General features: G+C 40.8%; 1 protein-coding gene across 1 annotated transcript in view; it reads left to right on the top strand.

The window, feature by feature from the left end:
- rxfp1 (relaxin/insulin like family peptide receptor 1) overlaps positions 1-26528 on the top strand; it is a 165207-nt gene that overhangs the window by 101840 nt on the left and 36839 nt on the right. The window contains exons 4-6 of the mRNA XM_011473132.3: positions 10570-10675; positions 12731-12802; positions 15047-15118. Of these exons, the coding sequence (XP_011471434.1) occupies positions 10570-10675; positions 12731-12802; positions 15047-15118 (250 nt within the window). The remainder of the gene's footprint in view (positions 1-10569; positions 10676-12730; positions 12803-15046; positions 15119-26528) is intronic.

Raw genomic sequence — 26528 nt, 5'->3', positions numbered from 1 at the left:
GAGTGAAGATTATACGGAGTCAGACCGCATGTGGACATTATAATAATCCACAAAAGACTGTTGAGTTAATCCTCCAGATATAAAATCAAATGTTTCTGAGTAAAGAAAATGAAGAAAGAAGGAAAATTGGATTTCTTAAAGTAAATTACATTTTTTTATGTTGACCAAAAATGAAAACTGTTATTGATAAAAAAGAGAGAAAACTAATATAGAGCTTGAAGTCACCAAACCTTAGGTTCTGGCCTCGATCCGGACCAAATTAAGCAGACTCGTGGATTTTGTTGCGACTGACGCCGTGTAGATGAGCAGCACATCACGCACTGAAACTTTAGTCAAGATGTTGCCAAAGTTCTGCTGATCTTCACAGCAAAAGTTTCTAATTCAGTGACCTGATGGATCAGAGTGATGTGTACAATGCCCTAAAAAAGACCATCCTCGTGGTGATGAGCAGTAAAATACGTGTTTACTTGTTTTATTTTTCTTTTGTTTTTTCCTTTTCAAGCACGTTTAAGCTCCTGAGCCATATTAAAAAGTACTGTATCATCGACATTTAGCAGAGTTGGAAACAAACAGGACTTTATTTCCTCAGCCATACTTATAGAACCTGATTGGTTCTGGCACATTCTCTCTATGTTTTTTTTCCATACTAAAAAATATTTTGTTGTAAAAATCAGCCAAAGCTGTGTGTTGAAAAAAACATTTCTTAATTTACCAAAGTTTGGGTCATAGAAACTATAGAAGATACAGTTGGAGGCTTAGTGTTCTGATCGATCATTGAATAAAATGTAGGCTACCACTTTTTTCATCTGTTTTTTCTAAGACATTCTCTTTGAAAAATAGTAAAATATTGTTTCTGGTACAGCCCTGGGGTCTGTCGTGATACGTATCCTATTGCCAAATGACACCCCCTCTAAAAATGGACCTGTGCCTGGCTGGCTGCTCTGGACTCTGACTGCAGTCGTTATAGCATTGCATCTTTGTTTGCATTATTCCTGATTACACTTTTTTTTCCACAGCTTTAAGATTCACCACAAATCTGCAAGGCCTCACCCTTCCCTCTTTGTGTTTAATAAATTTGGCAAAAAAAAATTGTAAACTGAACAAAATATTGTTTAAAGATAGTTCCTATGAAGCATGCAGAATGCTTGAAGTAAAATTTCATTTGCTAATTCCTACATGTGGAACAAACCTCAGAAGAGATTAAAGATCAGATGTTTTCATGTTTTTTAGAGATTATTTTAATGACTTGAATATTGAAATGACCTTCTAGGACTTTGTGTCACTTTATCTTTACTTTAACCTCCAGGATTTAGTTACACTTTTCTACAATCATTTTAGCCCCTGCATTCACAAGTCTCTCAGGAAGTCTGATTGAGAAGCAGCCCACAGCATGATCTTACCATCACCATGCCTGATGGTGGTGCTTGGCTTTATTGAATCTTCTTCAAACATAACCTCCAGTCTTATTGTAGAAGAGTAAATGATGTATAACACTTTTTTACCTTGCTTTAAGTGTTTTACAGTCACAGTCCCTCTCAGCCACAAACACACTAGACAACAGACTGGATTTGAGCTCTTTGTTTTCATTACTGCCTGCTGATATATGACATGCAACTGTTGGATGATGTCCCCCTGTGAAGATCCTGCCCCCCTCCCCCGCCCAGGTGTTTCAGTCATGTGTCGCCCCAGTTTCTCTACCAGAAGGCTGTCACTATTCTGCAACGATCCAGTCTATCCCACAACACAGTTTCAGGTTATTTCTGTCAGTTGTGTCTAGTTTTTGTTTTTGGACCACGAATGCCGCCTGCTCCCTTGCCAATCAGATTCTACCCCTACACTGTAACTCGTGACTCACAGACCTAGACTTCTTCCGCCCTGGTACTTCCACCTTCTAATGACTCATGGATTACTGAACTTCACCTGTACCTCGACTCAGATTCCACCTTACCTAAGAGACTACCTGTATAAAAAATGGTTTCATCATCCTGAAAGACTACATTCCCAGTGGGTTGTTTAACAATAACCATTGAAAATTTATTTAAGCACCAGGAACTATCAGTGTGTTGAAAACCAGCACTTCTCCCTGTACATTTCACAACCCTTCATCAAGATGTGTATTAAGTTTTTATTGCTAATATGAAAACTGAACTTCCCTTCAGACTCAGACAACATAGCCCCCAGTTAGTTTCCCGTTTACTCTTTGATAGTCTGCAGTCGTATCTGCTCCTTAGTTGCCCCTTGTGTGCTGGAATTCACATTAAAGTACATCCTTCACTTACCAAAGCCTTGGGTAAGAAAACACTGGACCTACTACACACAGATGCTTTGGCACCACACTCACTAAGTGCACTTATGAGATCTCTGGGTCACTAGTCGGGACACTGTTGAACAAGCTCAGTCACCTTTAAAGGGGAAAGACAAAAGTTGGAGTAAATCTGTTTTCTCTTTCAAAAGACTTTTAACTCAAATATAAAGACTTTAAATTTGATTTTGATCATGAATGCAAGAAAAGTTAATAAAAATAAATCTAAATATAATATTTTTTTTTGTTTAACAGTTCCAGTTGAATTCAGAGATCCAACGGATTCTGGTTTCTTCCTATAAATTTCTCCAATTTATGTTGTTCTTTTATGACTAAAATCATGTAAAAAAAAGGAAAAAAGTCACAATAAATGATCTCAGTGTAAATGATAAAAAAGCAATGGCAAATGTTTGCTGAATGGACACATAACATTTGTTTATGGAGTATTAATAAGGAGCAGCGTAAGTATTTCTACTCTAAGGCAGTAGAAATTGCAGATTTTAACTGTATGAGACAAGATTTGAAATAATAAACAGCAGAAAGTTTGAATTTTCGTTGACTGTGTCGAAATCAGATTTTAAAGAAATCTAGTTATAGATTTAATATTTGTTTTTTAGTTTGTTGTCTGAGATTTCTAAAGTGCATGTTTGCACGTCATTCCTGATTCTTTAATGTATTTATTGTTATAATGAATACATTATTCTAATAATTATTAATAAATTATTAGTTTAACAACTCCCTGATATGAGACTTTAAAAGTCATATCATCATCATGATCATCAACTTTATTTATAAAGCACTTTAAAACAACTGCAGCTGAGCCCAAAGTGCTGTACATCTTAAAAACAAACTAACTGTATCTACTGCTACATCTCTGGGTTGTAAAAAGTGAAATGATCCTGTTTGGAGACTTTAACATAAATTGGCTATGTCCGTCATCTGCTATTGAACGTACTCTTTTTAATAGCTCAAATTTTTCACAGTTAATTACAAAACCTACAAGAATCAGCTCTAATTCTAAATCTCTTATTGACTGGTTTCTAGTAACACATCCAGATAGATTCCAGGACTCAGGCGTCTTTTCAGATTGCCACAGTGACCACTGTATCATAGATTGTAGTTGGAAAATTAAAACTCCTCATCTTCCCCCAAAATTGGTTAAAGTTCGACAAACAAAAACATTTAATACTGATAGCTTTATTGCGGATTTGCTTAACATTAATTGGGCTAGACTTAACTCAATACCTTTCATAAATGAAGCTTGGGACTATTTTTATACTGAGCTACTGAATGTTATTGATAAACATGCACTACCGATTGTGATCCGGGCAAAAGATAAACTGATGCTCTGTGTAAATGGAGAACTGATTAGTCTGTTCAGACAGAGGGATAAAGCCTGGGAGAAATCCCATCGTACTAGTGAAGATGATAGAGTTACCCTGTGATGGGGGCAGACCAGTAACGAAATCTATGGGGATATGAGACCAGGGATGGGAGTGGACAGGGGATGGAGGAGTCCTGCAGGGGCTGAGTTCGAAGTTTTTTAGTGGGCACATGTGGTGCAGGCGGCAACATATTCAAAGACATCTCTCTCCATTGAAGGCCAGAAAAACCACCTCCGGATGAGGTTTAGCGTCCGATGCACTCCACCATGGCAGGACACCTGGGAGGCGTGTCCACAGGATATGACATCTGACCTGAGAGATGAGGGGACAAACAGAGTACCTCTAGGGCAGGGTCCGTGATTGGATTCCTCACCTTGGGCTTGGACTACCCTGGTTTCAATGTCCCAGTTGAAGTTACCCACAATACAGGTCAATGGCAGGATAGTGGTGGTGGTGTGTTCGGTGGAGCAGTACTTGCGGGAGAGGGCATCAGGCTTGACATTGCGGCTTCCAGGTCTGTAAGTGATGGTGAATTGAAAACGATCAAAAAAGAGACACCAACAGGCTTGCCGGGAGTTGAGTCTTTTAACAGTTCGCAGGTAAGCCAAATCCTTGAGGTCGGTCCATACGATGAAGGGTTACTCCGCTCTCTCCAGCCAGTAACACCACTCCTCCAGAGCAAATTTGATTGCCAGAAGCTCCCTGTTTCCGACGTCGTAATTCTGCTCAGCTGGGGACAGTTTACGTGAAAAAAATGCACAGGTTTTTAGTTTGTCTGTGCTTTCCTCCTTTTGGGACAGGACCGCTCCAACACCGGAATCTGAAGCATCGACCTCCACTATAAACTGTCGTGAGGGGCCGGGTCGTATAAGAATGGGAGCCGAAACGAAGAGTTCTTTTGAGCCTGTCAGAGGCCTTTTGGGCCTTTGGAGTCCAATTAAATGGTTGACTGGTAGATGTGAGACGGGTCAAAGGGCAGGCAATACTGCTGTAATTCCGTATGATCAGCGGTAAAAGTTGGCGAATCCCAGAAATTGCTGTAATTTTTTACAGTTATTTGGAGGCTCCCAGTTAATGATGCGACCAGCCTCGACGATGTAACCCAGGAATTGACCAGTATCGACGTAGAATTCACATTTTTCATATTTGACAAATAATTAGTTTTCCAGAAGTCTTTCAAGCACTTGACGGACATGGTTTTCATGTTGGGTGTGGTTATTGGAATAAATGAGGATATCATCCAGATAAACAAAGACAAAATGATTGAGAAAGTGTCTGAGAACATCGTTTACCATTCTTTGAAAAACAGCAGGGGCGTGGTTAACCCAAAGGGCATGACCAAGTTTTCATAGTGTCCCAGGGGTGTGTTGAATGCCGTTTTCCACCCGTGTCACTCTTTGATGCGAACCAGATGATAAGCGTTGCGTAAATCCAATTTAGAGAAGACACAGGCTTCTTGTACAGAGTCGAATACAGAAGTAATCAATCGATGCATGGGCGTAAAGGTGGTAACGCTCTGGCTTTAGCTTTACAAAAAACATTCTTTAAATCATGGTAACAAGAGGGGATTTTAGAAAGGTCCACATCACAAGATCTATAAGTAATAAAGGCTGAAAAAGAGGGTATGGCTGATTTAAGACAATTAGCAATACAAAAGGCACTCCAATTAATAATATGACCCTGGGTCCAATTAAACTGAGGATTATGCAGTTTAAGCCATGAAAAACCCAGTACAATAGGAGTATGGGTGGATTGGGTAATGAGACATTGGATAGATTCTCTGTGGTACCAGAAGTTAGTGGAGGCACCATGACAATTAACAATGTGTGCACAAATGATCCGGCTGTTATCTCAGAGGCATTCTGTCAGCATTTCTCAAAATTGCCTCTTATTCAACCTTCTTCTCACTCCGTTTCTCATTGTGATGAAACGAGATGACACATCTCAAGGGGCTTATCCTACAAACAAATAAATTGAAAATTGAAATTGAATTGAAATTGAACATGAAGGAGTAGTTACATTTATCTTTCATTTCATTTAGTTAAATGTATAAGTTACATCTGGCCCTTTGAGGACAGCCACTATGCTGATGTGGCCTTCAGTGTAAATGAATTTGACACCCCTGATGTAGACACATAAAAACATACAAAAGAATTTTAAAATTAAAATGCACTCTCTTTTACGGGTCCCAGTTAAAGGTCGAGCAGCAGCTTTCAGTATAAACATTCTTACAGCTGACCAGGTGAAACGTGACATACAAAGCTTGACTTTTGAAATCTAATTACAAAAAAGGGCATTTCTTCTGTGTGATCAAGAGACCAGATGGAAAGAGAAAATGGATTTTTGAATGGAAGAAGCTTCAAGCTGTTTGTCAAGGTATTGATGGAAAAAGGAACAGAGGAGGAGTTTCTGAAGGAGGACTTTGATAAGAATGTTCTGGAGGTTAAGAGAGGGTCAGAGAAGATGATGAGTCTTAAGCTGAAAGCTGAAGGTGTGATGTTGAATGTCCTCAGCGGTAATGACCCTGTTATTCTTCCAACCCAAGGGAAGGGAAAAGAAGATGCAACATAAAAAAGAAGTTGCAGACTGGAGTGCTGTGATAAAGTGCAGCTTTTGATTAGCTTTACAAAAGAAAAGCCTTCAGAAAAACAAAGTTAAACCTGTAGCTCACATCACCCAACAAACAAACTCAGCATTTAATCAAAAGTCTCTGATACAATGTACTCTGAACAATAAGCTCCTCCACACAAGTCCAAAACAAAGAGGACTGGAGCTTAATGTTGGGGGCTTCACCAGGGGCACGCTGACCACCAGAAAGAGTGTAACAAAAGCTGCCAGCACTGCTAAGAAATGACAGTTTTTTAAAGCAGGTGTGGATCCTCAGTCATTGGTTCCCAGCAGTTGCCATCATGTGACTCAGGTGTAGGAGGCATGTCCGAGCTCAGCTGCACCTCCCAGCTGAGACACCTACAGGAAGCACTCACTCAGACTCATTTCACCCTATCCATCCAAACTCTCACAGAGGCATACACATGCACAAAGAGTGCTGGACATACCAGGGCCGTAACAAACCCCCAAGTATGATGTTAGCTAAAGAGCAGGAGAAATTCTGGAGGGAGATGGATGAGGAGATTCAGCTTATTCCCAGAGGGAGAGAGTGGTGATCGGAGCAGACGTTAACTGACATGTGGGTGAAGGAGGAGATGAGGATGTGATGAAGTAGTTTGGTGTTCAAGACAGAAATGCAGGACAGATGTTTGTGGACGTTGCCTAAGGAGTGGAAATGGCAGTGGTGACGATATTTTTAGAAAAGATAAGGAGCATAAAGGTAAATTTAAGAGTAGACAGAGAAACACACAAGTTGATCTTATTCTGACATTGCAATCTAAAGCAGATTGGAGACTGCAAGGTGGTGGTTGGGTAGGGTGTAACCTGATTGCATAGGAGAGTGGTCTGGACGAGGACTGCTGGTGAGGAAGATGAAGATGATGGTGGAAGCTGAAAAGGAAGAGTGCTGTCTTTGGGAGATCAGGAAGTTCTTCCAGATGACTGAAGAACTACAGCTGCAGACTGGGAGGAAGGTGCTTGGAGTTTCATCTGAAATGAGGAAAGCCGATCAGGAGACTTGGTGGTGGAATGAAGAAGTTCAGGAGTCTGTTCAGGGGAAAACGTTAGATAAGAAAAGAGAAGGAGATGTGGCACAAGGAGAACATACTAGGCTGAGTGAGGACATGTATAACAGGTCAGACAGAAAAGTGTGAGAGGTGGATCAGTACTGTAAGACAGAGAAATAGAGATGGAAGGATGTTCAGCAGGTTACAGCGATGAAGGAGAGATGGGAATGCATTGACAGGTCCCACGTTTGATGGAAAGATGGAAGTAGGGTTGGGCGATGTCCCTTAAATTGGCAGTTGATGATGTTTGCAGTAAACAATCGGGATGGTCGATGGTATTGTCGGGGGGGGGGGGGGGGTAATTTTTCATTATTATATAATTATTATTCCTTGTTTTACTTTATTATTTTATTTTATTTCCCAACCAATGACTCATCCGCGAGGATCCAGTATAAACTGAGGGAAGTGACTTTAACAAAAAAATAAAAACAAAATAGAAAAGAAGTAGTCGCTCCTGCACTTGAAGCGAGCTGTGGAGCGAGCGACCGTGTCTGTGAGCAGAGCACACGAACTTACAGCTTTGTGTTTGAAAGGAAGGGAGGATGCTTTGTTACGTGTGCACTCAAAAAAAGGAAATTACCAGCCAATTAAGTTAACAAGAAAGTAACTTGTCATTTCAACCAGAAAATTTTATGTTTGTAAATCTTACGTGAATGAATCATGTCGATTGTACATAAAAATAATCCATTTAAAAGTTACTAATTTCAATCATGTTGATCCAACATGATACCATTAAATTGGATGCATTAGTAATCGCAAGGAATTGTGGGATACCATTTTCTTTGTCTATCTGGGCAGATTGGGGTCTAAGTGTGAGTTTTTGTCCATGGGTTTTATTGTCTAGCTGTTTTACTCTGTTTTAACTAGTGATTTAAACTGTTATGTTTATTTTTTTTGCACCATGAGTTAAAGTTTGGTAGAGGATGAAGACCAAACCCCCTTGTGTGGCAAACTGTTAATGTTCCAATACTTAACACAGAGTTCGCGGTAATTGAGCTCCTGTCTTGTGATGTGGGACTTTGCTGGGTAATTCATGTCTTTGATGTGAAAATTAAAAGACCCATTGGTTGTAACTTTGGAACAACATATCAATTACAGATGAATAAATAAAATTAAAGAAATAAATAGAAATTCAAGTTAAATAAACTTAATTTACTTAGGTGTGACCAATTGAAGTGATTCAATTAAATTGGATCAACTTTTTTCTTTTTAGAGTGAGCAACAATATCAATTTAAAGTTGGGTGCAACTGCTCTATTTAAATTGAATCAACTTAAATTTATTAGTTTGAACCTAAATACATTAAGTTGAGCCAACCTAAATAAATTAAGTAGGACCAACATGATTCATTTTTGTTCAAGTAACGCAATCTAATCATGTGGAAATCCTTTCCATAATTTTTTTATGTTCATTCAAAGTGAACGTTTTTTGAGTGTGGAAGACTTAGGACTGGGATCCGTCCCGCAGCTCTAGGTGAACGAGCTACCGAATTCAGGAGAAACGGGTCTTCCGGTAAAAGTGTGTGTCCGAGCAGAGCTCGGACAGTCAGCTCACACAGTGGCAGAAATGTGGCTCAGTCCTTAAAAACCGTTTAAACAATCACGTGGATTTGTGTTTCCAGTCGTGTCCCGACAAAAAAAAAGGTTGATGTTATTCCCACATATTTACGTGCAGCCAGGATGCAGAATGAGGCATTTCCCGCATGAATTATTTTGTTCATCCAAAGCTAATGTTGTTAGCCCGTGTTAGCATACAGCTAATCCTGGCTTCTTTCTGGCTCCGTTCTTCCACAGAAAAAGCATTGGTTACACGGATTAAAATTAAAACAATGAGTGAACAGGCGCTTCATAATAACCGTAACATTAAGCTGACATAAATGTAACCGCTCGGCGGAACTAATTTCCTCTTCCGGTTTTTCAAACCCTACTGCACATGTGCGACTGATTTATTCCGACCGAAAATGTAACCATATTATCATGCTATAATATGTTATGTTATAACATATGTTATAATCTGAAAAAGGTTTTCTAGGCCCATGTACACGGTTGGATTCTAATCCGACCATTGATCCGATTACGATATTGTAACCGCGGCTTATGGTGTCGTCTCGCAACGTGGCGGGGGCGTGGCATCACGATGGTGTCTCTCCATCATGATGTCAGTCACCCATCGCGATGGACGATGGTATCGTCCATCGGCACAACCCTAGATGGAAGGAGAACTTTGAAGAGCTGATGGAATATGGAACATGTTAGAGAGCACAGAGGAGAAGAGGTGGATGTTGAGGAGCAAGAAGCAGAATCTCTGAGGACCATGATGTTTGCAGATGACATTGGACAATTATTTCTTTTGATGAGTAACTGGGGATCCCCATACTCACTTTTCCCTTTGTCCCCATTAAAGGACCCTTTTGAATGAGCCGTCTGTGCATCTACCTTTTTTTTCATCTTGTCTTCATCATGTGAAAGCTACTGTGCTCTGTGACCTTTTTAGCCCAGCCTAGTAAATAATTCAAGCTATTTCTTTTGTCCCTGCCATCATTTTTACATGTAACTTAAAAGGGACATGCATCATTATGATGTTTTTTTAAATCCATGAGATTGTTTCATGTTAGTAAATAGCTGTTGCTCATATGTAGCAGTTATGCAGTGGACATGTACTGTGGAGAACATCCAGAGCAGAAATACTGTTTCCCTTTCCATCTAGAACAGAAACAAAGAACCTGCCTTTATATCAGAGAAACACCAGACAAGCCAGCGAATGTCATCCCCCTAGTGACTCACTGCTCTTCCTCTCATGTTGATCATTTTCCCTGTTGGGTTCCTCTCAGCTTTCATCATGGCTGTCAGGTCGTCGACATCAACTTATGACAAGTTGAAATCTCACTCTCTGCCTTTACAGTGTAAACAACAGCCTGTTGTAAGCATGTAATTATCTGTGGAGGGAAGATGGTCTTTGAGCTGAGGAAAGTTTTTCATGAACTTCCTTTTGTGTCCTCATTCTTTCGGTTTCCTTCAACCCTATTTGACACATCTGAACCGAATTAACAGGAGTATCATTGTGATCATGTTGTCACCCCTGATAAAATCTGCCTTCGTTTCTGAAAGCAAGGAGGCTTTCAGCTGCGAGCTGGTGCTCATCATGCCTTCACACATATGCAGGATGACACTTTGACTGACATGTCCTCTGATGCCCCTCCCTCTCTCCAGTACTGGGTGCAGTTCCAGAGCGGTGCCAGTGTTTAGACCTGGAGCTGGACTGTGACAGTGCACGGCTTCAGAATATTCCAGAGGTGGCGATAAATATCACCATGATGTGAGTAGACAAAAATCTTACGACCGTCTTTTTCAGCACACAGAGCTAAAGTAAACTTCAGAGAGACTCACCATCAGCACAGCTTGTCGCAGCTCACGTCAGCAGATGTCAACCTTCAGAGAATCCATCAGAAATGGAGAGGAGAAGTCATTTCCAGAAAAACCTTTTCAAAAAATAGAAGACAAAATTGTTGCCTTTCAAAGAACTATGATTTTTTGTGTCATAAATGAGAACTGTCCAGTGTCAAATCTTCCAAAGTAAGCAATTACTGAGTTGTGTTTGTGTGATGCTGTCCACAAAGGAGTGTTGAGTTTCATTTCAAGGATAATAATAATAATAATAATTACAATAATAATAAAGCATTTAAAAAACAAAGGAAAAAGATAGTTAAAATACTAGAAGAAATGAGAAGTAATTATAATTTCACACTTCCCTGCATATTAAAAAAAAAAGTTAAAAAAACTACTGTTGGAGAGTGACTTTATGTTTTTCCTGCAAGGATGCTGACTTGCTGCAAATTTCATCATATTGTAAATATTTCACCTTTTTAAGAAGGGCTGTCAGACAGATCTAACTTGACAGGAATGCTTCCCGTTAAATTTCCACATTTTCCTGCATTAAAACTGCCGTTTTGTGCAGTGAAAATGTCACAAAATCTCCTAAAGCATGACTGCAGTTAGTTCAGCCTCATAAAGATATGCTGTATTTGTTATGGCACTGATTTAAGGTTGTCAGGGAAGCGGTGCTGTGGATGATCCAGAAGCAGGAGGCTAAATCCTGGAGGGCAAAAACGTTTGTGCAAAATGTGGTGTGATAAACTGGATGTAAGTGTGCTAAAGACACAGGATAAAAGGAAACTGAAGGGTCTAACATGAAGAATCAAAAACCCTTAAAAACAAAAAAGCAAAATCTGAAGAGAAAAAGGGAATTCCTGAAAATAGCCCTAACCCCTTCAAGCTGTATGTTGCTCATTTGAATCGTACAATGAAATGTAGGACTTCACTAAATTTAGCTTCACATTGAACAGAAACAAAATATTGGAGAATATTTGTTTTATATAATTGGAAATGAAGTCTGGAATGAAGGGGTTAATATTCATTTCCCGGCTCTCATTACAGGGCTTACCTTGTCTAGGTAAGCAGCCCATTATGACAAACACAGAAGCTATGAACACACCATCATCAGCTGTCACTCATCAATCAAGATACCAAAAGTCGTGACACTTCAGGAAGACATGAGTAATTTTTTCAGGTTGCTTAAGATGTTTAGTTTTCCACACAGAAATGGGTTTCAAACCTTTTTGCTTCGAGGTGACCCTTCTGTTTCATGGATGGCAAAAAGAACTTGGTTTGGCCTGGCTCAGCTTCTGCATAGAGCCGCGGGTGGGGAATAAAAGCAAGTCAAAGCTCCTGGGGCCGTGCATGGACATGCAGCGCCACATATATGCATCGTTTTAACAGCATAACTTCTGGAGGACAAAATGCACTTTTTTAATTCTTGTAATAACAAATTTAGAGGACAGGGGGCCAATGAGACTCAAGATTTCCCAGAACCCAGAAAAACACAAGAAGACACTTTAATAGACTTAATCCGTTAAAAGCTTTGGAAGAAGCAGCCAAATCCAGCAGTCAGTTTGACGTCTCCCAACAAAATTAATTTTCAAAACCTCTGAGCGGCAGCTCACGTTGTTTGTGTTTTCGCCGATTTGTAAAAGAAAACTTTTTTTTTCCAGATTTACCATCATGAATTTCCTGAACTTTTAGTATTTCTGCTGTCTTTGAACCATAGTTTTTTTTTGTCTTTCAGTAAATTAAGTAAAATTATTTAAAAACCAAGTTAAAACAGGGATTTCTTTTCACATTTTAAATATGTTTTTATTTATTTTAGGTTCACATTAATCTATCTTCCCCATCCCTTAGATTCCCATTTCGCACAAACAGTCTCATGTGAATGACTAGACAGCACAGCTGTTGTAGTGAAATGGTATTTACCCTTTAAATGCGTAATGTTCACGTGAGTTGGACTGTGTTTTAATGAGAATCTGGCATCCGGCAGGTCCCTGCAAAGAAATAATCTTCAGAGACTGAGAGCAAATGGATTCTTTATCTACCAGAGTCTGCAAAAACTGTGAGTTCCCCACAAAGTCATTATTTCTTTTTCTTCTCTTTCTGAAAGCATAAACTGCTCATTCTGGGTCCATTACCACAGAGATAGATACTGTATGTTGCTCTAAGGTCCTCTCATTGTGGAGTATACAGCAGAAGAAAAGTGGATGTTTGGAGGAAAGTGAATGCACATTACCATGTTCTTCTCTGTGAGCACATGTGGGTTTATTTTCTTATTAGCATCCCAATATGCCACAAACAGAGGCATCATGGGAAGAGGCTTGGCCCAAAAAAATCTGGTAGATCAAATTGTCAACGTTCAATCAACATGACCAGTTTTTTAAGCTTCTCTAATGTTGTGTTCACACTGGGATACTCTCATGGACTGGATGTAGGAGCAATTTGAATGGGTGGGGAATGCTGATGGGCTGCACCCAAATCGATATTTTTACTGCACCAAGGACCCCCCCCCCCCCCCCCCCCCCCCCATTGAACAGAGTGCAAGTATACAATGAGAAAGCAAATGTTTATCCAATGTAAAATACAGTAACAATAACAAAAAGCCAGGAGTGTTAGTTACATAAATGAATGCAGTGTGATAATGATTTTATGGAAATAAATTCCCGCTTTGGAATTGAAAAACATATGCTATTATAGAATATAGCAGAAAGATTTAATATATTCATTGTGTAAAATATCTCATTATGCTTTTTGAGTTTTTGAAAAAAGATATAGTACATTTTTCAATTAAGGATGGCGTCCTTTTTAATTCACAGAATTGCCAACCGCATAAAAAATTGATCATGAAGCAGAAATTAATAATTGAGGTTTTTCTGCCCAGCTGGAATTCTATGACACCAAAACTTCTATATATTGGAAAAGAGCTGTGAAAGAAAAACTCTGGAGTAAGATTTGTGAGATTTGCTCCACTTCAACATTTCACTCCAGACCTCTTCCAGCTGTAGGTGGCGGACATGTGCTAGAAAAACAAAAGCAGAAACTGCTCTCCCTGCTGCTTCCTGCCTGTCCGGTGTGAGCGCCACGGGCTCAATGCGTGCGCCACACATGCCCGGTGTGGACGTAGCTTCAGATGCAGACACAATGGAGGCGATGTAAACATTATAATTGATTAATGAACAATCTAATTTTTTTTGTCAATGCAACAAAGAAGCATCACAGATGGACCAGTGTAAATCAGGCTTTAGGTTTTCCTCTGTTAGTCACATTCGCTTTCACTTTATGATCATTCAAAGCTGTCTTCATTTAAGTTGGTCATCTTTAGTTTGTTTGTGTCTGGTCTTCGGGTCATTTATTTTAGTCACCTTTTTTGTTTTTCTCATGTTCATGGTTCCTGTCATTATTGAGTTTATGTAGTTTTTCACTTTGGGTCCATCATAACTAGTGATGGGCAGATGAAGCTTCATGAAGCTTTGAAGTTTTCTTCTAATTGGTTCAGTCCAGTGCAAAGCTTCTCGAAGCTTCATTTGCATTTTTAGGACTTAAAGGATAGTAGAAGAGTAGGACAGAATATCTGTCACAATATCAAAAATAGCAGTTGGTATGAAATTGTAGAGCGTGGCGTTTTGCAGAATAAAACTGTCACTAAAGTAAAGAAGTGGAAAATGACCATTTAGAAAATGATGTAAATGGTCATTTACGGTGAGGTGAGAGTGGTTGGGGTTTGGACAATGATTGTGTTTTTGTAACATTGAGTGATTCTTGTTTAGGGGACACATCAGTAGTTTTTATTTAAAAAGTTTCTCGGGAATCTCAAAATTCCCTCCTCTCTACCTTTATCCAAACTGTCTGTTTGGATAAGCAAAAACCCCACAGAAGTGCTAAAAGAAAAATGTAACTTAGAAAAAAGCAAAATAATATCTAGTGGATAAACATAGTGCAGTGTATTGGTGAATGATCTAAATGATCTTCAGCGGCCTTGAGGAACTAGCCCTTTTTCTTCTTTTTGCATTTTTTTCTGTTCTTTGTCAGAGCGCTTTGGGCAGCTGTTGGTACTTCATGTTTTTTCTAGGTGCTTTGGCCCTCTTTCAGTCTTTGCCGCCCTCCTGAGAGCAGAGCAAAGCTAATCCTCCTCTGTTCATTCAAACCAAGTCTGTGATGCTTTCACACTGTGAATGTTTCCTTAGAACCCAAGTTCTATTCATTGGCTTCTTGGAAAACCCCAAGTTATGCTTATGAACTTTACTCCTTTAAAGTTTGCTTTGCATTTTTTACATGATTATTCATAAAGTTTTTCTGCCCCCCACAGATATCTGCAGCACAACAGAATCCAAGACGTCAGTCCAGATGCCTTCAGAGGCCTTCATAACCTGACAAGGCTGTGAGTAACAGCTTATCATTTATTCAGACAACTGTTGGAAAAGTCTCTGATATCAAGTATTTTCAAAAATGGAGGCTCTTCTATGGCTTTTAGACATAAGATGATCTAACACAGCAAGGGTTCAGGAACTCTAACAGGAGGAACGGACTGTCAGCAATAGGTGCAGCAGAAAAAAAGACTTAAAACCAGGATACTGATAGTCTCTTAAAAAGAATGCTGTATTGTAAAAAATCTCATTCAGAAACAAAAAGAGAAAATCCTTGGTAGGTAGACAGCTCCTGCTGTAAGAGTTTAAATAATTTGGGGGAGGGAGGGAAGGATGAAGCATGAGACTGACAGCTGGATAGGTGCAGCAGCTGCACTGACGCTGTATCAATGTGTTGTAGTGCAGAAGGACCTGAGCCCAAAGGCAAAGCTCTGGATTTACTCTCGTGACCTGTGGTCATGAGCTATGGGTCATGGCTGGAGGGATTCAAACTGCTGAAATGAGTTTCCTCATCAGAGAGTCCCTTAAAGATAGGGGAGGAGCTTTGTCACCTGGGAGGAGCATGGAGTATCCTCCATAGAAAGAGAGGCCACTTGAGATGGCCTGGTCATCTTTTTCGGATGCTTCCTGGACGCCCCCTTGGGGAGGTGTTCTGGACATGTCCCTAAGAAGACCCAGGAATCGCTGGCCTGAGTCAGCTGACCTGTTAGCACTTTAGGGTCCAGTTCAGGCCCCGTATAAGCTGAAGATGAAGGGCAAAATTATGATTTCTGACCACCCTCCTAAAAATAATCATCAGTATAAAAACATATTAAAACCAGATGAGAGGAACAAACTTAAGGAGGTAGAGACACTCCTATCAGGAAAACAGACTGTAACTGGGATAATGGGCTTTTTCCCATCTGCTGTGTGTCCATTAGTTGCGCTTCCAACTTATTTCCGCATCCAAAAGCCTGCTCTTGTTCCCCTCTGCCCATGGTGCCTCTGTGGTCACAACAGGAAGCTTATAGCACTGGTTAACACAGATGATTTGTTTGCCAGGACTACTGTCCTTCAGTCATAGTCATTCAGCAGTCTCTGTCGTGCCACTCTTCCACCGCCTCCGCACATGCCGTGAACTGCCCGTGTTCCCACTCTATTGTGATCCTCCGGTCCTTTTAAAGAAAATCTTCCTTATTCATCCTGAGATGGACATTTTTAACTGGTCCGCTTGCTTTCATTTTCCTTTTTATTTATAAAATACACACGTACACACACACACACATAAAAAAACAAGGGCACGGTAAACCAGCATGCACAATAAAACCAAAGTAAAGTGCTCAAATCAGCAATTATGAGAACAGATACAGTAGGAAAAAGTATTTGTCAGTCAGAGATTCTGCAAGTTGCCCCACTTAAAAACACTAGAGGTCTGTTATGTCTATCTTACTTCAACTGTAAGAGAATGAATGAAAAAAAACAAGAAATGACTTTGTTTTTTTAAACATTTTTTACAATGGAGTAAAAAGTAAAATAGCAAACAAGCAAGAAATCTGCTCCTTACACACCTGTTTCTTCCCTTTAAGATCCTCTTCTATCCTCCACTTGTTACATTTATTAATGCCTCCTGTTAAAACTGGTTATCTGTATACAAGATACCTGTCTACACCCTTAAACAATCAGACTGCAACTTCTTCACCATGATAAAGACCATAGAGCTGTCAGAGGACAGATTTGTTGCTAGTTTTTGCTTCTATTTTGTTCTGTCATGAATTCTGCCTTCCTGTTGTGCTGGTCCATACCGTCATCACTGTCTGAGTCCCCGGCTTCCTGGTTACCCCGACAGTTGGTTTTGTTTGACAATTTAAACCTTATTTTGCTTGGTACCACCTGCCTCCCGTCTCTGCATTTTTGGTCCTTCGTCAACCCCCCTACTTGACAGACAAGACTGCAAACCTGAACAAGACTGGGCTGAACCGATCTACAATAAGGAGCTAGCTTGATGAGAAGAGATAAACTATTGAAGCAATCTAATAATTGCTTCAATAAAAAGAAAAAAAAGAAAAATCACCAACAATCTTTCTCCACCTGGAGCTTGTAGCGTGCTTCATTGCCTTCTGACTGTTACATTTCTCAAACCTTGAGATTTAAGGAAGAACTCTGAGTCCATTAACAAGGAATGTGGGACTCAGACCCTATCCAGTCACATAATCATCTTTCCAGATCTTATCAACACATCTCAGGATTAGTCCTCACTGACATGGTAGAAGATCATTGCAGAGGAGATGACGTTAAAATGCTACAGGTTGTGAAATGATCCAAATCTAAGAGTGGAAGAGAAATTGAGGTTTTGGAGATAATTGTAGTTAGCAGCAGGCCTCATAAAAGTAACAACTTTTCTTAAAGACACTCTCCAATGAAAATTGTGTTTTAGGTGTTTTAAACATGTTCTATTGGCATTTTTTTCACGATGGAGGACATACAGTGCCTCGTGAAAGTATTCGGCCCCCTTGAACTTTTCAACTTTTTGCCACATTTCAGGCTGCAAACATAAAGATATAAAACTGTAATTTTTCAAAATTTTTTCAAAATCATGAAGTGGAATGAAATTTATTGGATATGTCAAACTTTTCAAACAAAAAAAAACTGATAATGTATTCAGCCCCCATAAGTTAATACTTTGTAGCTCCACCTTTTGCTGTGATTCCAGCTGTAAGTCTCTTGGGGTTTGTCTCTATCAGTTTTGCACATCAAGAGACTGAAGTTTTTACCCGTTCCTCCTTGAAACAGCTGGAGGTCAGTGAGGTTGGATGGACAGCGTTTGTGAACAGCAGTTTTCAGGTCTTTCCACAGATTCTCGATGGATTCAGGTCTGGACTTTGACTTGGCCATTCTAACAGTTGGATATGTTTATCTGTGAACCATCCCTTGTAGATTTTCTTTATGTTTCAGGCTCCTCCCCCTGCAAAAGAGTGCAGACGCTTTTTCCCCTGCTCCTGCCGCTTCCTGGTTTATTTGCTTTTTAATCATTTAATTAATTATTTTTAATTATTTTACCTCATCCACAACTCCTGGAATATCAGACTGGTCATCCTTTTTTGTGACTTCCACCTATACAAATCAATATCTTTACGTCTGACAAGCCAGCGACATGTCCGGAAGAGGAAGAAAAACGCTGTCGGATCTACCAACAAGAAATAAAAGAGCTACAAACACGGATATTTACTTTGGAAACTGAAAATGGACTTCACAAGACCCTTCCAGTAACATCGGGTGGTAAGAAGCCTGCTCTTACCACAAACGAGAAGAATAACAGTGACATAGACCTGAGTGATGTTGTGTCTTTTCCAAAACTTTGTGCGGAGGAACTCTGTGTCAAGCCAAAGCGTAATGATGACAGAACATCTGAAATAAAGCTCACAAACAGATTTTTACCCCTAACACAATGTGATGTTAAAGAACAAAGTGAAATTGGACCACAGAATAGGAGTCATAATGTTGGCAACAAAGCACAGGCAGAAAGAAAATCTGTGCCAAACGTCAAGGTGAGAGATACGCTGCTGCTTGGAGATGGCGCTATCAGTGGAGTCAGCCACAGAAGACTGCAAACTTTATGTTGCCCAAGTTCTACTGTTCCAGTGATTACAGGACTCTTATCTAAAGTCTTGTACCAAGGAGTCAAACGAATAATCATCCATGTAGGTGCTGTCGATATCAAAAAAGAACAATCTGAACGTCTGAAAAAAGACTTCATCAAGTTATTTAAAGAGATTGACAAAGTAGAGGTTGAAGCATTCATCAGTGGACCTCTTCCTAACATCGATGGGGTGTCACTCAAGTTCAGCCGTCTGTTTCAGCTGAACAATTGGCTCTCCAGAGAGTGTGCTTCCAGAGGATTCCATTACATTGAGAACTTCAATACATTCTGGAAACGAAAGGACCTATTCATGGGAAGAGGCCCACACCTGAACAGAGGTGGAGCAAGAGAGTTAGTGAAGAACATCCTCCACGCTCTGGGGCAAAGAGGCCAAGGCCCTGAAAAGGCAGTAAGGAAGGACCGAGCCAGTGTCCCAGGAACCACAGCACAACGGCAACAACAACTACCCCCACCACCACCACCGGTCAAAGACTTGGATCCGGCAGCACCAGCACCACAACCACCTCCATCTAAGGACTCAGCTGCACCAGCATCACAACAACCACCGCCAGCTAAGGACCCAACCGCAGAACCACAACAACAACCACCAGATTTGGCCCCAGAAATACCACCATCTGACCAGCTGTGGGCGCCCCCTGCTACGTCTACTCCCAGTGAAGACTCACTTTCCTTTTCGCCCCCCCCCCTTTCACCCATGGCCCTACCTAGCCATTTTGATAGCCTCATTAAGTCAGGAATTAAGATGGCTCCCCTAACACCTGTGAGCCTCACACCACACAGGAGCTCTCCTACCCCTCCAGCGCCCCCTCCTTATCCTTCACCCAATGTCCCTCCAACACGTCCTTCATCCAAAGCCCCTCCAACATGTCCTTCATCCAAACCCCCTCCAAAACGCCCCCTCCGTCGTTCACCCAAATCCCGTCCAGCTCCCGCTCCTCCTGGTCCATCACCCAAACTACCCTCAACTCGACCTCCCCTGCGCGCCTCTAGACGTGCTATCCCCCAGAGCTAGGATGAAACAGGCCCCCAGTGTCCTAGGAAAGGTTATGTCAAACTGGGGCCCTGTGATGAACAGCTTCCTTCTGGTGCTATACCTGTAGTTGCACCACGTAGAATTCAAAAAAGGGCAGTTAGACTGTCCAATCAAAGAAATCTAGTTGATATCCCTTGCAAGAAGGTTTTGACCAGTCCCAAGGAAACTAATCTCAAACTTGCTGCACTCAATGTCAGATCTTTATGCAACAAATCATTTTTAATCAATAATCTTATCTCTTCTTTTAATCTTGATTTTATGTTATTACTGAAACATGGCTTGACAAAAACACAGGAAACATAGTTCTAGTCGAATCAACAAACATGTATCGGAAATACGAGAAAATAAAAATGGTGGAGGCGTTTCTGCACTGTTTAGAGATAATATTGCAACCCGCAGACTATCATTTGGTGTGTTTTCATCATTTGAGTATGTGTCCTTTAAGATTGAGTTAAAACAAACTCCTCCCTTACTCTGCATAGTCATGTACAAACCTCCTCAGCACAGCCAAAGTTTCATTGATGATTTCACTGAAATGCTCTCAGTTGTGTGCACAGACTTTGATGGTCTAGTCATTACAGGTGATTTTAATGTTCATGTTGATAATGTCAATGACAGAAATGCAAAAGAGCTCAATGCTGTCCTTAAAACCTTTGATCTAATTCAGCATGTAAGTTGCCCCACCCACAGCAGAGGGCACACTCTGGACCTGCTCATCACAAAGGGGGTTAATGTTTACAATGTCAGTGTGGTTGATGTCGCCCTCTCTGATCATTTCTGTGTATTCTTTGACCTGTCTGTTGCTCCGAAACCACCGCCTGGCCCTGCAGTTTTCCAAAGGAGACAAATAAATGAGAGCACTAGGGCACAGTTTGTAGAAATGATAAACCCTGAAAACGCCTCTGGTGCCAATGTTGATGAAATGCTGAATTCTGTTACTTCTAGCATCTTGAATGTTCTGGATGCCATTGCCCCAATGAAGGTTAAATTGAGAAAACATAGACAGAAAGCTCCCTGGAGGAACGATGATCTAGTCAGGGCACAGAAACAACAGTGCCGCAGAGCTGAGCGAAACTGGCGCAGGTCAAAACTCCAGGTTCATTATGAAATGTATAAGGGGGAGTTGTACGCTTACAACCAGATCTTATGCAGAACAAGGGAAAGGTACTTCTCTGAAATCATTGGAAGTTGCAGCAGCAACTCTCGTGTCCTGTTCACAACAGTAAACAGATTAACTAACCCTCCAACCCAGCTACCAATAGAACTGGTTTGCACACCTAAATGTAATGAGTTTGCTGTATTTTTTAATGACAAAGTTCACGGCATTAAAAAAGCCATCAACTCCACAACACATATAACTATCGAACGGCCACCTACTCACTCTAAGCTGACTCACTTTGTACCTGTCACTGACCAAACTGTCCAAGAGACCATCACCCGTCTGAGCTCGTCTACATGCTGCCTTGATGTGTTACCCACTAGATTTCTAAAGTCTGTCCTGAACAGTGTGTTGCCATCAATTACTCAAATAGTTAACATGTCTCTTCAATCTGGAATATTTCCAGAGGCCTTAAAAACTGCAGTCATTAAACCCCTCCTGAAAAAGAGCGGTCTTGATCCCACTGTACTGAATAATTACAGACCTATCTCTAATCTGCCATTTTTAGGAAAAGTCCTTGAAAAAGTTGTCTACCAACAGCTCACTGATTTTCTCTTATTAAACAATTCATTTGATGTTTTCCAGTCAGGTTTTAGACCCCATCATAGCACAGAAACTGCTCTTATCAAGGTAACCAACGACATCCGCCTGAACACTGATGATGGAAAAGTCTCTGTCTTAATCCTGCTAGACCTGAGTGCTGCCTTTGATACTGTTGATCATGGGATCCTTTTTCACAGACTCCAAGACTGGGTTGGCATCTCTGGATCTGCCCTAAGTTGGCTCAAGTCTTATCTGGAAGACAGGAAATATTTTGTTGAAATTGGGAGTTGTGTCTCAGACTACATGGCCTTGACTTGTGGTGTGCCCCAGGGATCGATCCTGGGACCCCTTCTGTTCAACCTCTACATGCTGCCACTAGGGCAGTTAATACGCAGTAATAACATATCTTATCACAACTATGCAGATGATACTCAGATCTATGTGTCACTGACAACAGGTGAATATGGGCCGGTGGATTCTCTCAACCACTGCCTCCAACAGATCAGTGCGTGGATGCAGAACAACTTTCTCCAGCTAAACTCAAACAAGACCGAAGTTATTATTTTTGGCCCACAGAAACAAAGAGAAAGTGTCAGCAGCTACCTTCATTCTCTGTCTCTAAAACCCTCAAATCAAGTCAGAAACCTAGGGGTAATCATGGACTCTGACCTGAACTTTAACAGCCATATCAAGTCAGTAACATCAGCGGCATTTTACCATCTGAAAAACATTGCCAAAATCAAAAACATAGTGTCAAAGCCAGACCTGGAGATACTTATTCATGCATTTGTCTCCAGTAGGTTAGACTACTGTAACGGCCTGCTCACCGGCCTCTCCAAACGAGCTGTAAAACAGCTTCAGTACATCCAGAATGCTGCTGCTCGAGTCTTGACCAGAACCAGGAAGTATGATCACATTAGTCCTGTTCTCAGGTCTCTGCACTGGCTCCCTGTACCTGAAAGAATAGACTTCAAAGCAGCTCTGCTAGTGTACAAGTCTGTCCATGGTCGCGCACCAAAGTACATCTCTGACATGTTAGTGCCATATGAACCATCTCGTACTCTGAGGACCACAGGGGCCGGCCTCCTGTTGCTTCCTAGAGTCAGAACTAAACAAGGGGAATCAGCGTTTCAATATTCTGCAGCTAAAATCTGGAACAGCCTCCCTGAATTCGTAAGACAGGCCTCTTCTGTGTTCATGTTCAAATCTAGACTTAAAACATTTCTGTTTAGCCGTGTATATGACTGAAAGGTCCTATCTGCACTTTTCTTTCCTTTCCTTCCTTTATTTTCAAATCAATTTTCAATTATTTATTTTTTTTCTTGTCTTTTAAAGTAAATTTTACGTTAATTATTTCTATGATGTATTGTGATTTTAATGCATTTTTCTGTTTTGTGAAGCACCTTGAATTACTTTGTGTACGAATTGTGCTATACAAATAAACTTGCCTTGCCTTGTTTTGGATCATTGTCTTGTTGGAAGACAAATCTCAGTCCCAGTCTCAGGTCTTTTGCAGACTCCATCAGGTTTTCTTCCAGAATGCTCCTGGATTTGGCTCCATCCATCTTCCCATCAATTCTAACCATCCTCCCTGTCCCTGCTGAAGTAAAAGCAGGCCCCAACCATCATGCTGCCACCACCATATATGAAAGTGGAATGGTGTGTTCAGGGTAATGAGCTGTGTTGCTTTTATGCCAAACATAAGGTTTGGACCAGACCACCGCCTTCCACATGTTTGGTGTGACTCCCAGGTGGCTTGTGGGTAACTTCAAACAACACTTTTTATGGATATCTTTAAGAAATGGCTTTCTTCTTGCCACTCTTCCATAAAGGCCAGATTAGTGCAGTAAAAGGCTGACTGTTGTCCAGTGGACAGACTCTCCACCTCAGCTGTAGATCTCTGCAGATCATCCAGAGTCATCATGGGCCTCTTGGCTACATCTCTGATCAAACTCAAACTCAAACTTTATTTATTTATATAGCGCCTTTCATTTCAGTTAAAAACACAAAGAAAAAAAAACACACAAAAAAAAACACAAAGCGCTTCACATAAAAGCAGATAAAACAGTCATAAAAACCGAAAATTGTTAAAAACAGCAAACAAAGGACAATCACACAAATCAGATCAGTCTTCTCCTTGTTTGAGCTGAAAATTTAGACGGACGGCCGGGTCTTTATAGATTTAGAAGAAGAGGCAGGAAAAGGGAACCCTGAGCTGAATCTGAGACAGATTCAGTCTCACTGTTCTGCACTGTTCACTGAGTCACATCAATGCATTGACACAGCCTTTTTGATGGTAATGTCATCATTCAGGTTGGTTTTATGTCCAGGTCATGTAGGGTTTTTCAAATATTTCAAAAATATTTTCATTTCATGTCAGTAGAAAGCTTTTTTATCATGTACTTTTAATATTTGTTTAAAGTTGCTTTAGCAAAAATAATGAATTGCTCTTTTGCTGTTAAATCTGTCTTAGAGGAATGTGGTTTCTCTTTCATTTACGATTCACAGCGTTCATCTCTCTGCTTTGAGCACTGGCACAACATACGAAAATCACTACGGTTAATGTCATAGTCGTGGAGTCTGGGAGTCAGAACTGAGCTTCAGAAAAGCCTTAATTTCTGGAGGCTTTAGATGGAAGAGCAGAGCCGGCAGGCAGAAAGAAGCAGACGAAGGAACAAAGATGGGATGTGTTCAAAGAGCAGGTCCAGCAAAAGCTGAGCATGCAAGCAGCTGCACACCTGAAGACAGAGAAAGGAACGAGGGATCCGTGTGCCCCGAGGTGTGTGGGCAAAGCGTGTTCATGTGTTGAAGGGGATTTCACAGGTTTGCAGGTGGAGCGAAAAGATGACACAGAAACACACCTCCAGGGAATCCACACATGGCTAGAAACCAGCTGGAAGCTACAGAACAGGAGAAATGTTGACATATCATATGGCATTTAGGTCAAAGTTTGCGGACCAAACTTTTCATTGTTCAGTTCATTGGTTCTTCAGTGCCCGAGAGGGCATGCAGAGTTTTCTTGGGGCAGTGAGGTTGCTCCCAGTTGTTTATACTTTTCAGGCCAGTCCGGTCTGTTTCAAATCATTTTCAGTCTATAAACCTGAATAGCATTGAAGCTGTCATGACAGACCTCCAGATTTCTTGTCTCAACAATGCTGTTGCCATGGTAACTCAGTGTTTCTTTCTGACTGAGTGTGCATTTGAAAGTAAAATGTTGAAAAAAAATTCAAACAAGTCAGTCAGTCTTGGATTCAGGATTAGTGTGGGTAGAGACACAGACACCACGGTGTGCCTCTAAAGTCCTATTTTCCGTATCTGTCAGAGGTGTATTTTTGCCAGACCAAAGCAGAGCTTTCCCTGGAGCCCTGGAGCGTACGCATTTGCCTCCTGCTGTGGCACGCTGTAGGCCACCCCTGCTGCTGCGGCACCTGTTTTCATGTCTGCATTCAGACTTCATTCATGAGTTTGATGACTTTTTTTCCTTGATATGTTCCTTGAATCATGACTAAAAATATATCTATAAGAGCGGAGCGCTGCACAGCTGCTGGAGCTCAAGAGCAGAAAGCAGCACTTTCCTCTGCAGAGCTTTGCATGAGCGTATGAGAGACTGCACTGCAGACAAAACCCTGTCTTACATATCAGCAGAAATGAGATGATTTTATCTATGGATTTTTTTTATGGAGAAAAATTACTGTTCCTTTACTAAATAGGAATGTAACGCTTTTCCATTATCCATAAATACAAGATTCAGACTTTTCTCAATGTCAGCATGAAACTAAATCTCTTAGCTAATCAATATGTCTTCCCTGCTGTTTTGTGGGATTTTCTTAGGGGTTAACCACCTGAGACCCTTTGCCCCCCCCCCCCCCCCTCCCCCCCTGCATGACATTTTTGCTTTTTTACACAACCATAGCAACTTTACTCTTGGTAAAAGCTCAGGTCTCAGTAGGGTAAAACTTTATGACATCCAGAGTTCCTTCTCAAGGCTTACTTGGAAAGTTTGACCCTACCATTGCAGTTTTTGAGGGAGGGTTTTTTTTCCTAATGAAGAAGCTAGGACAGTGCCCTTTTAGTGTTGTGGCTGCAGTTCTTGTTCCTCTGAGATAATCAATGGATTGTTTTTCTGGAAGAATTTGTCACATTGGAGCAAAATTATTTGGAGCAAAGTTATTCAAACTTTGGTTTAAATGTCAGCTGTTTTGTTCAGTCTTATCACCTTGGAAAGGTTGCGCTAATAAAGCAAACTTTCTCTGTAACAATTATCCTTTTTTATGTCTTTGTTCTTCTTGTTTCATCACTCATTATCTCTGATCAGATGTCATTATTGCTCGTTAATACAAAAAGTAATTATTTTTCTTTAGCGAAGTTTCAGTTAAGTCATATGTTGGGCCAAAAGCAAACTCATGATATAGGGTGAAACACTTATTAATCAAGCACAGAGGGTAGAAGTGCAACAATTTCTTTACAGCCACAGGACTTGAAACCTGATAATGACAAGCTCCTGCATTTATTTTTTTTACTGTGCATTCCATTTTTTCATGTACATCACATTAGATGATGATCATTTACCAATGACATACACTGGCCACTTTATCAAGCACACCTGTCCACCTGCTTGTTAATCACATGTCAGCAAGTCAATGTATTTAGGGATGAAGGCATGGTCAAGACGATCTGCTAAAGTTTAAACTGAGCATCAGAACGTGGAAGAAAGATGATTGAAGTGACTTCAAACATGTAGAAGGATGCTGAGGCTAGAGCCAGGCAAGAGTTCTAGAGCAGGGGTGCTCACACTTTTTTGGCGTGTGAGCTACTTTTGAATCAACAATGTCTTGGGGCGACAGTGGCTCAGGTGGTTGAGCAGGTCGTCCAATGATCGAAGGGTTGGCGGTTCGATCCCCGCTCCCACCAGCCAAAATGTCGTTGTGTCCTTGGGCAAGACACTTCACCCTCCTTGTTTCCATTGTGGCTCCACTGGTGTGTGAATGTGCATGAATGATCCCTGTGATGGTCAGAGGAGCCGTAGGCACGAAATGGATGCCTCTGTCAGTC

This window comes from Oryzias latipes, chromosome 10 (genome assembly GCF_002234675.1).
Source record: "Oryzias latipes chromosome 10, ASM223467v1".
Classification (NCBI taxonomy): Eukaryota; Metazoa; Chordata; class Actinopteri; order Beloniformes; family Adrianichthyidae; genus Oryzias; species Oryzias latipes.
Note: the sequence above shows the minus strand (reverse complement) of the source record. Positions and strands in the feature narration are given on the sequence as shown.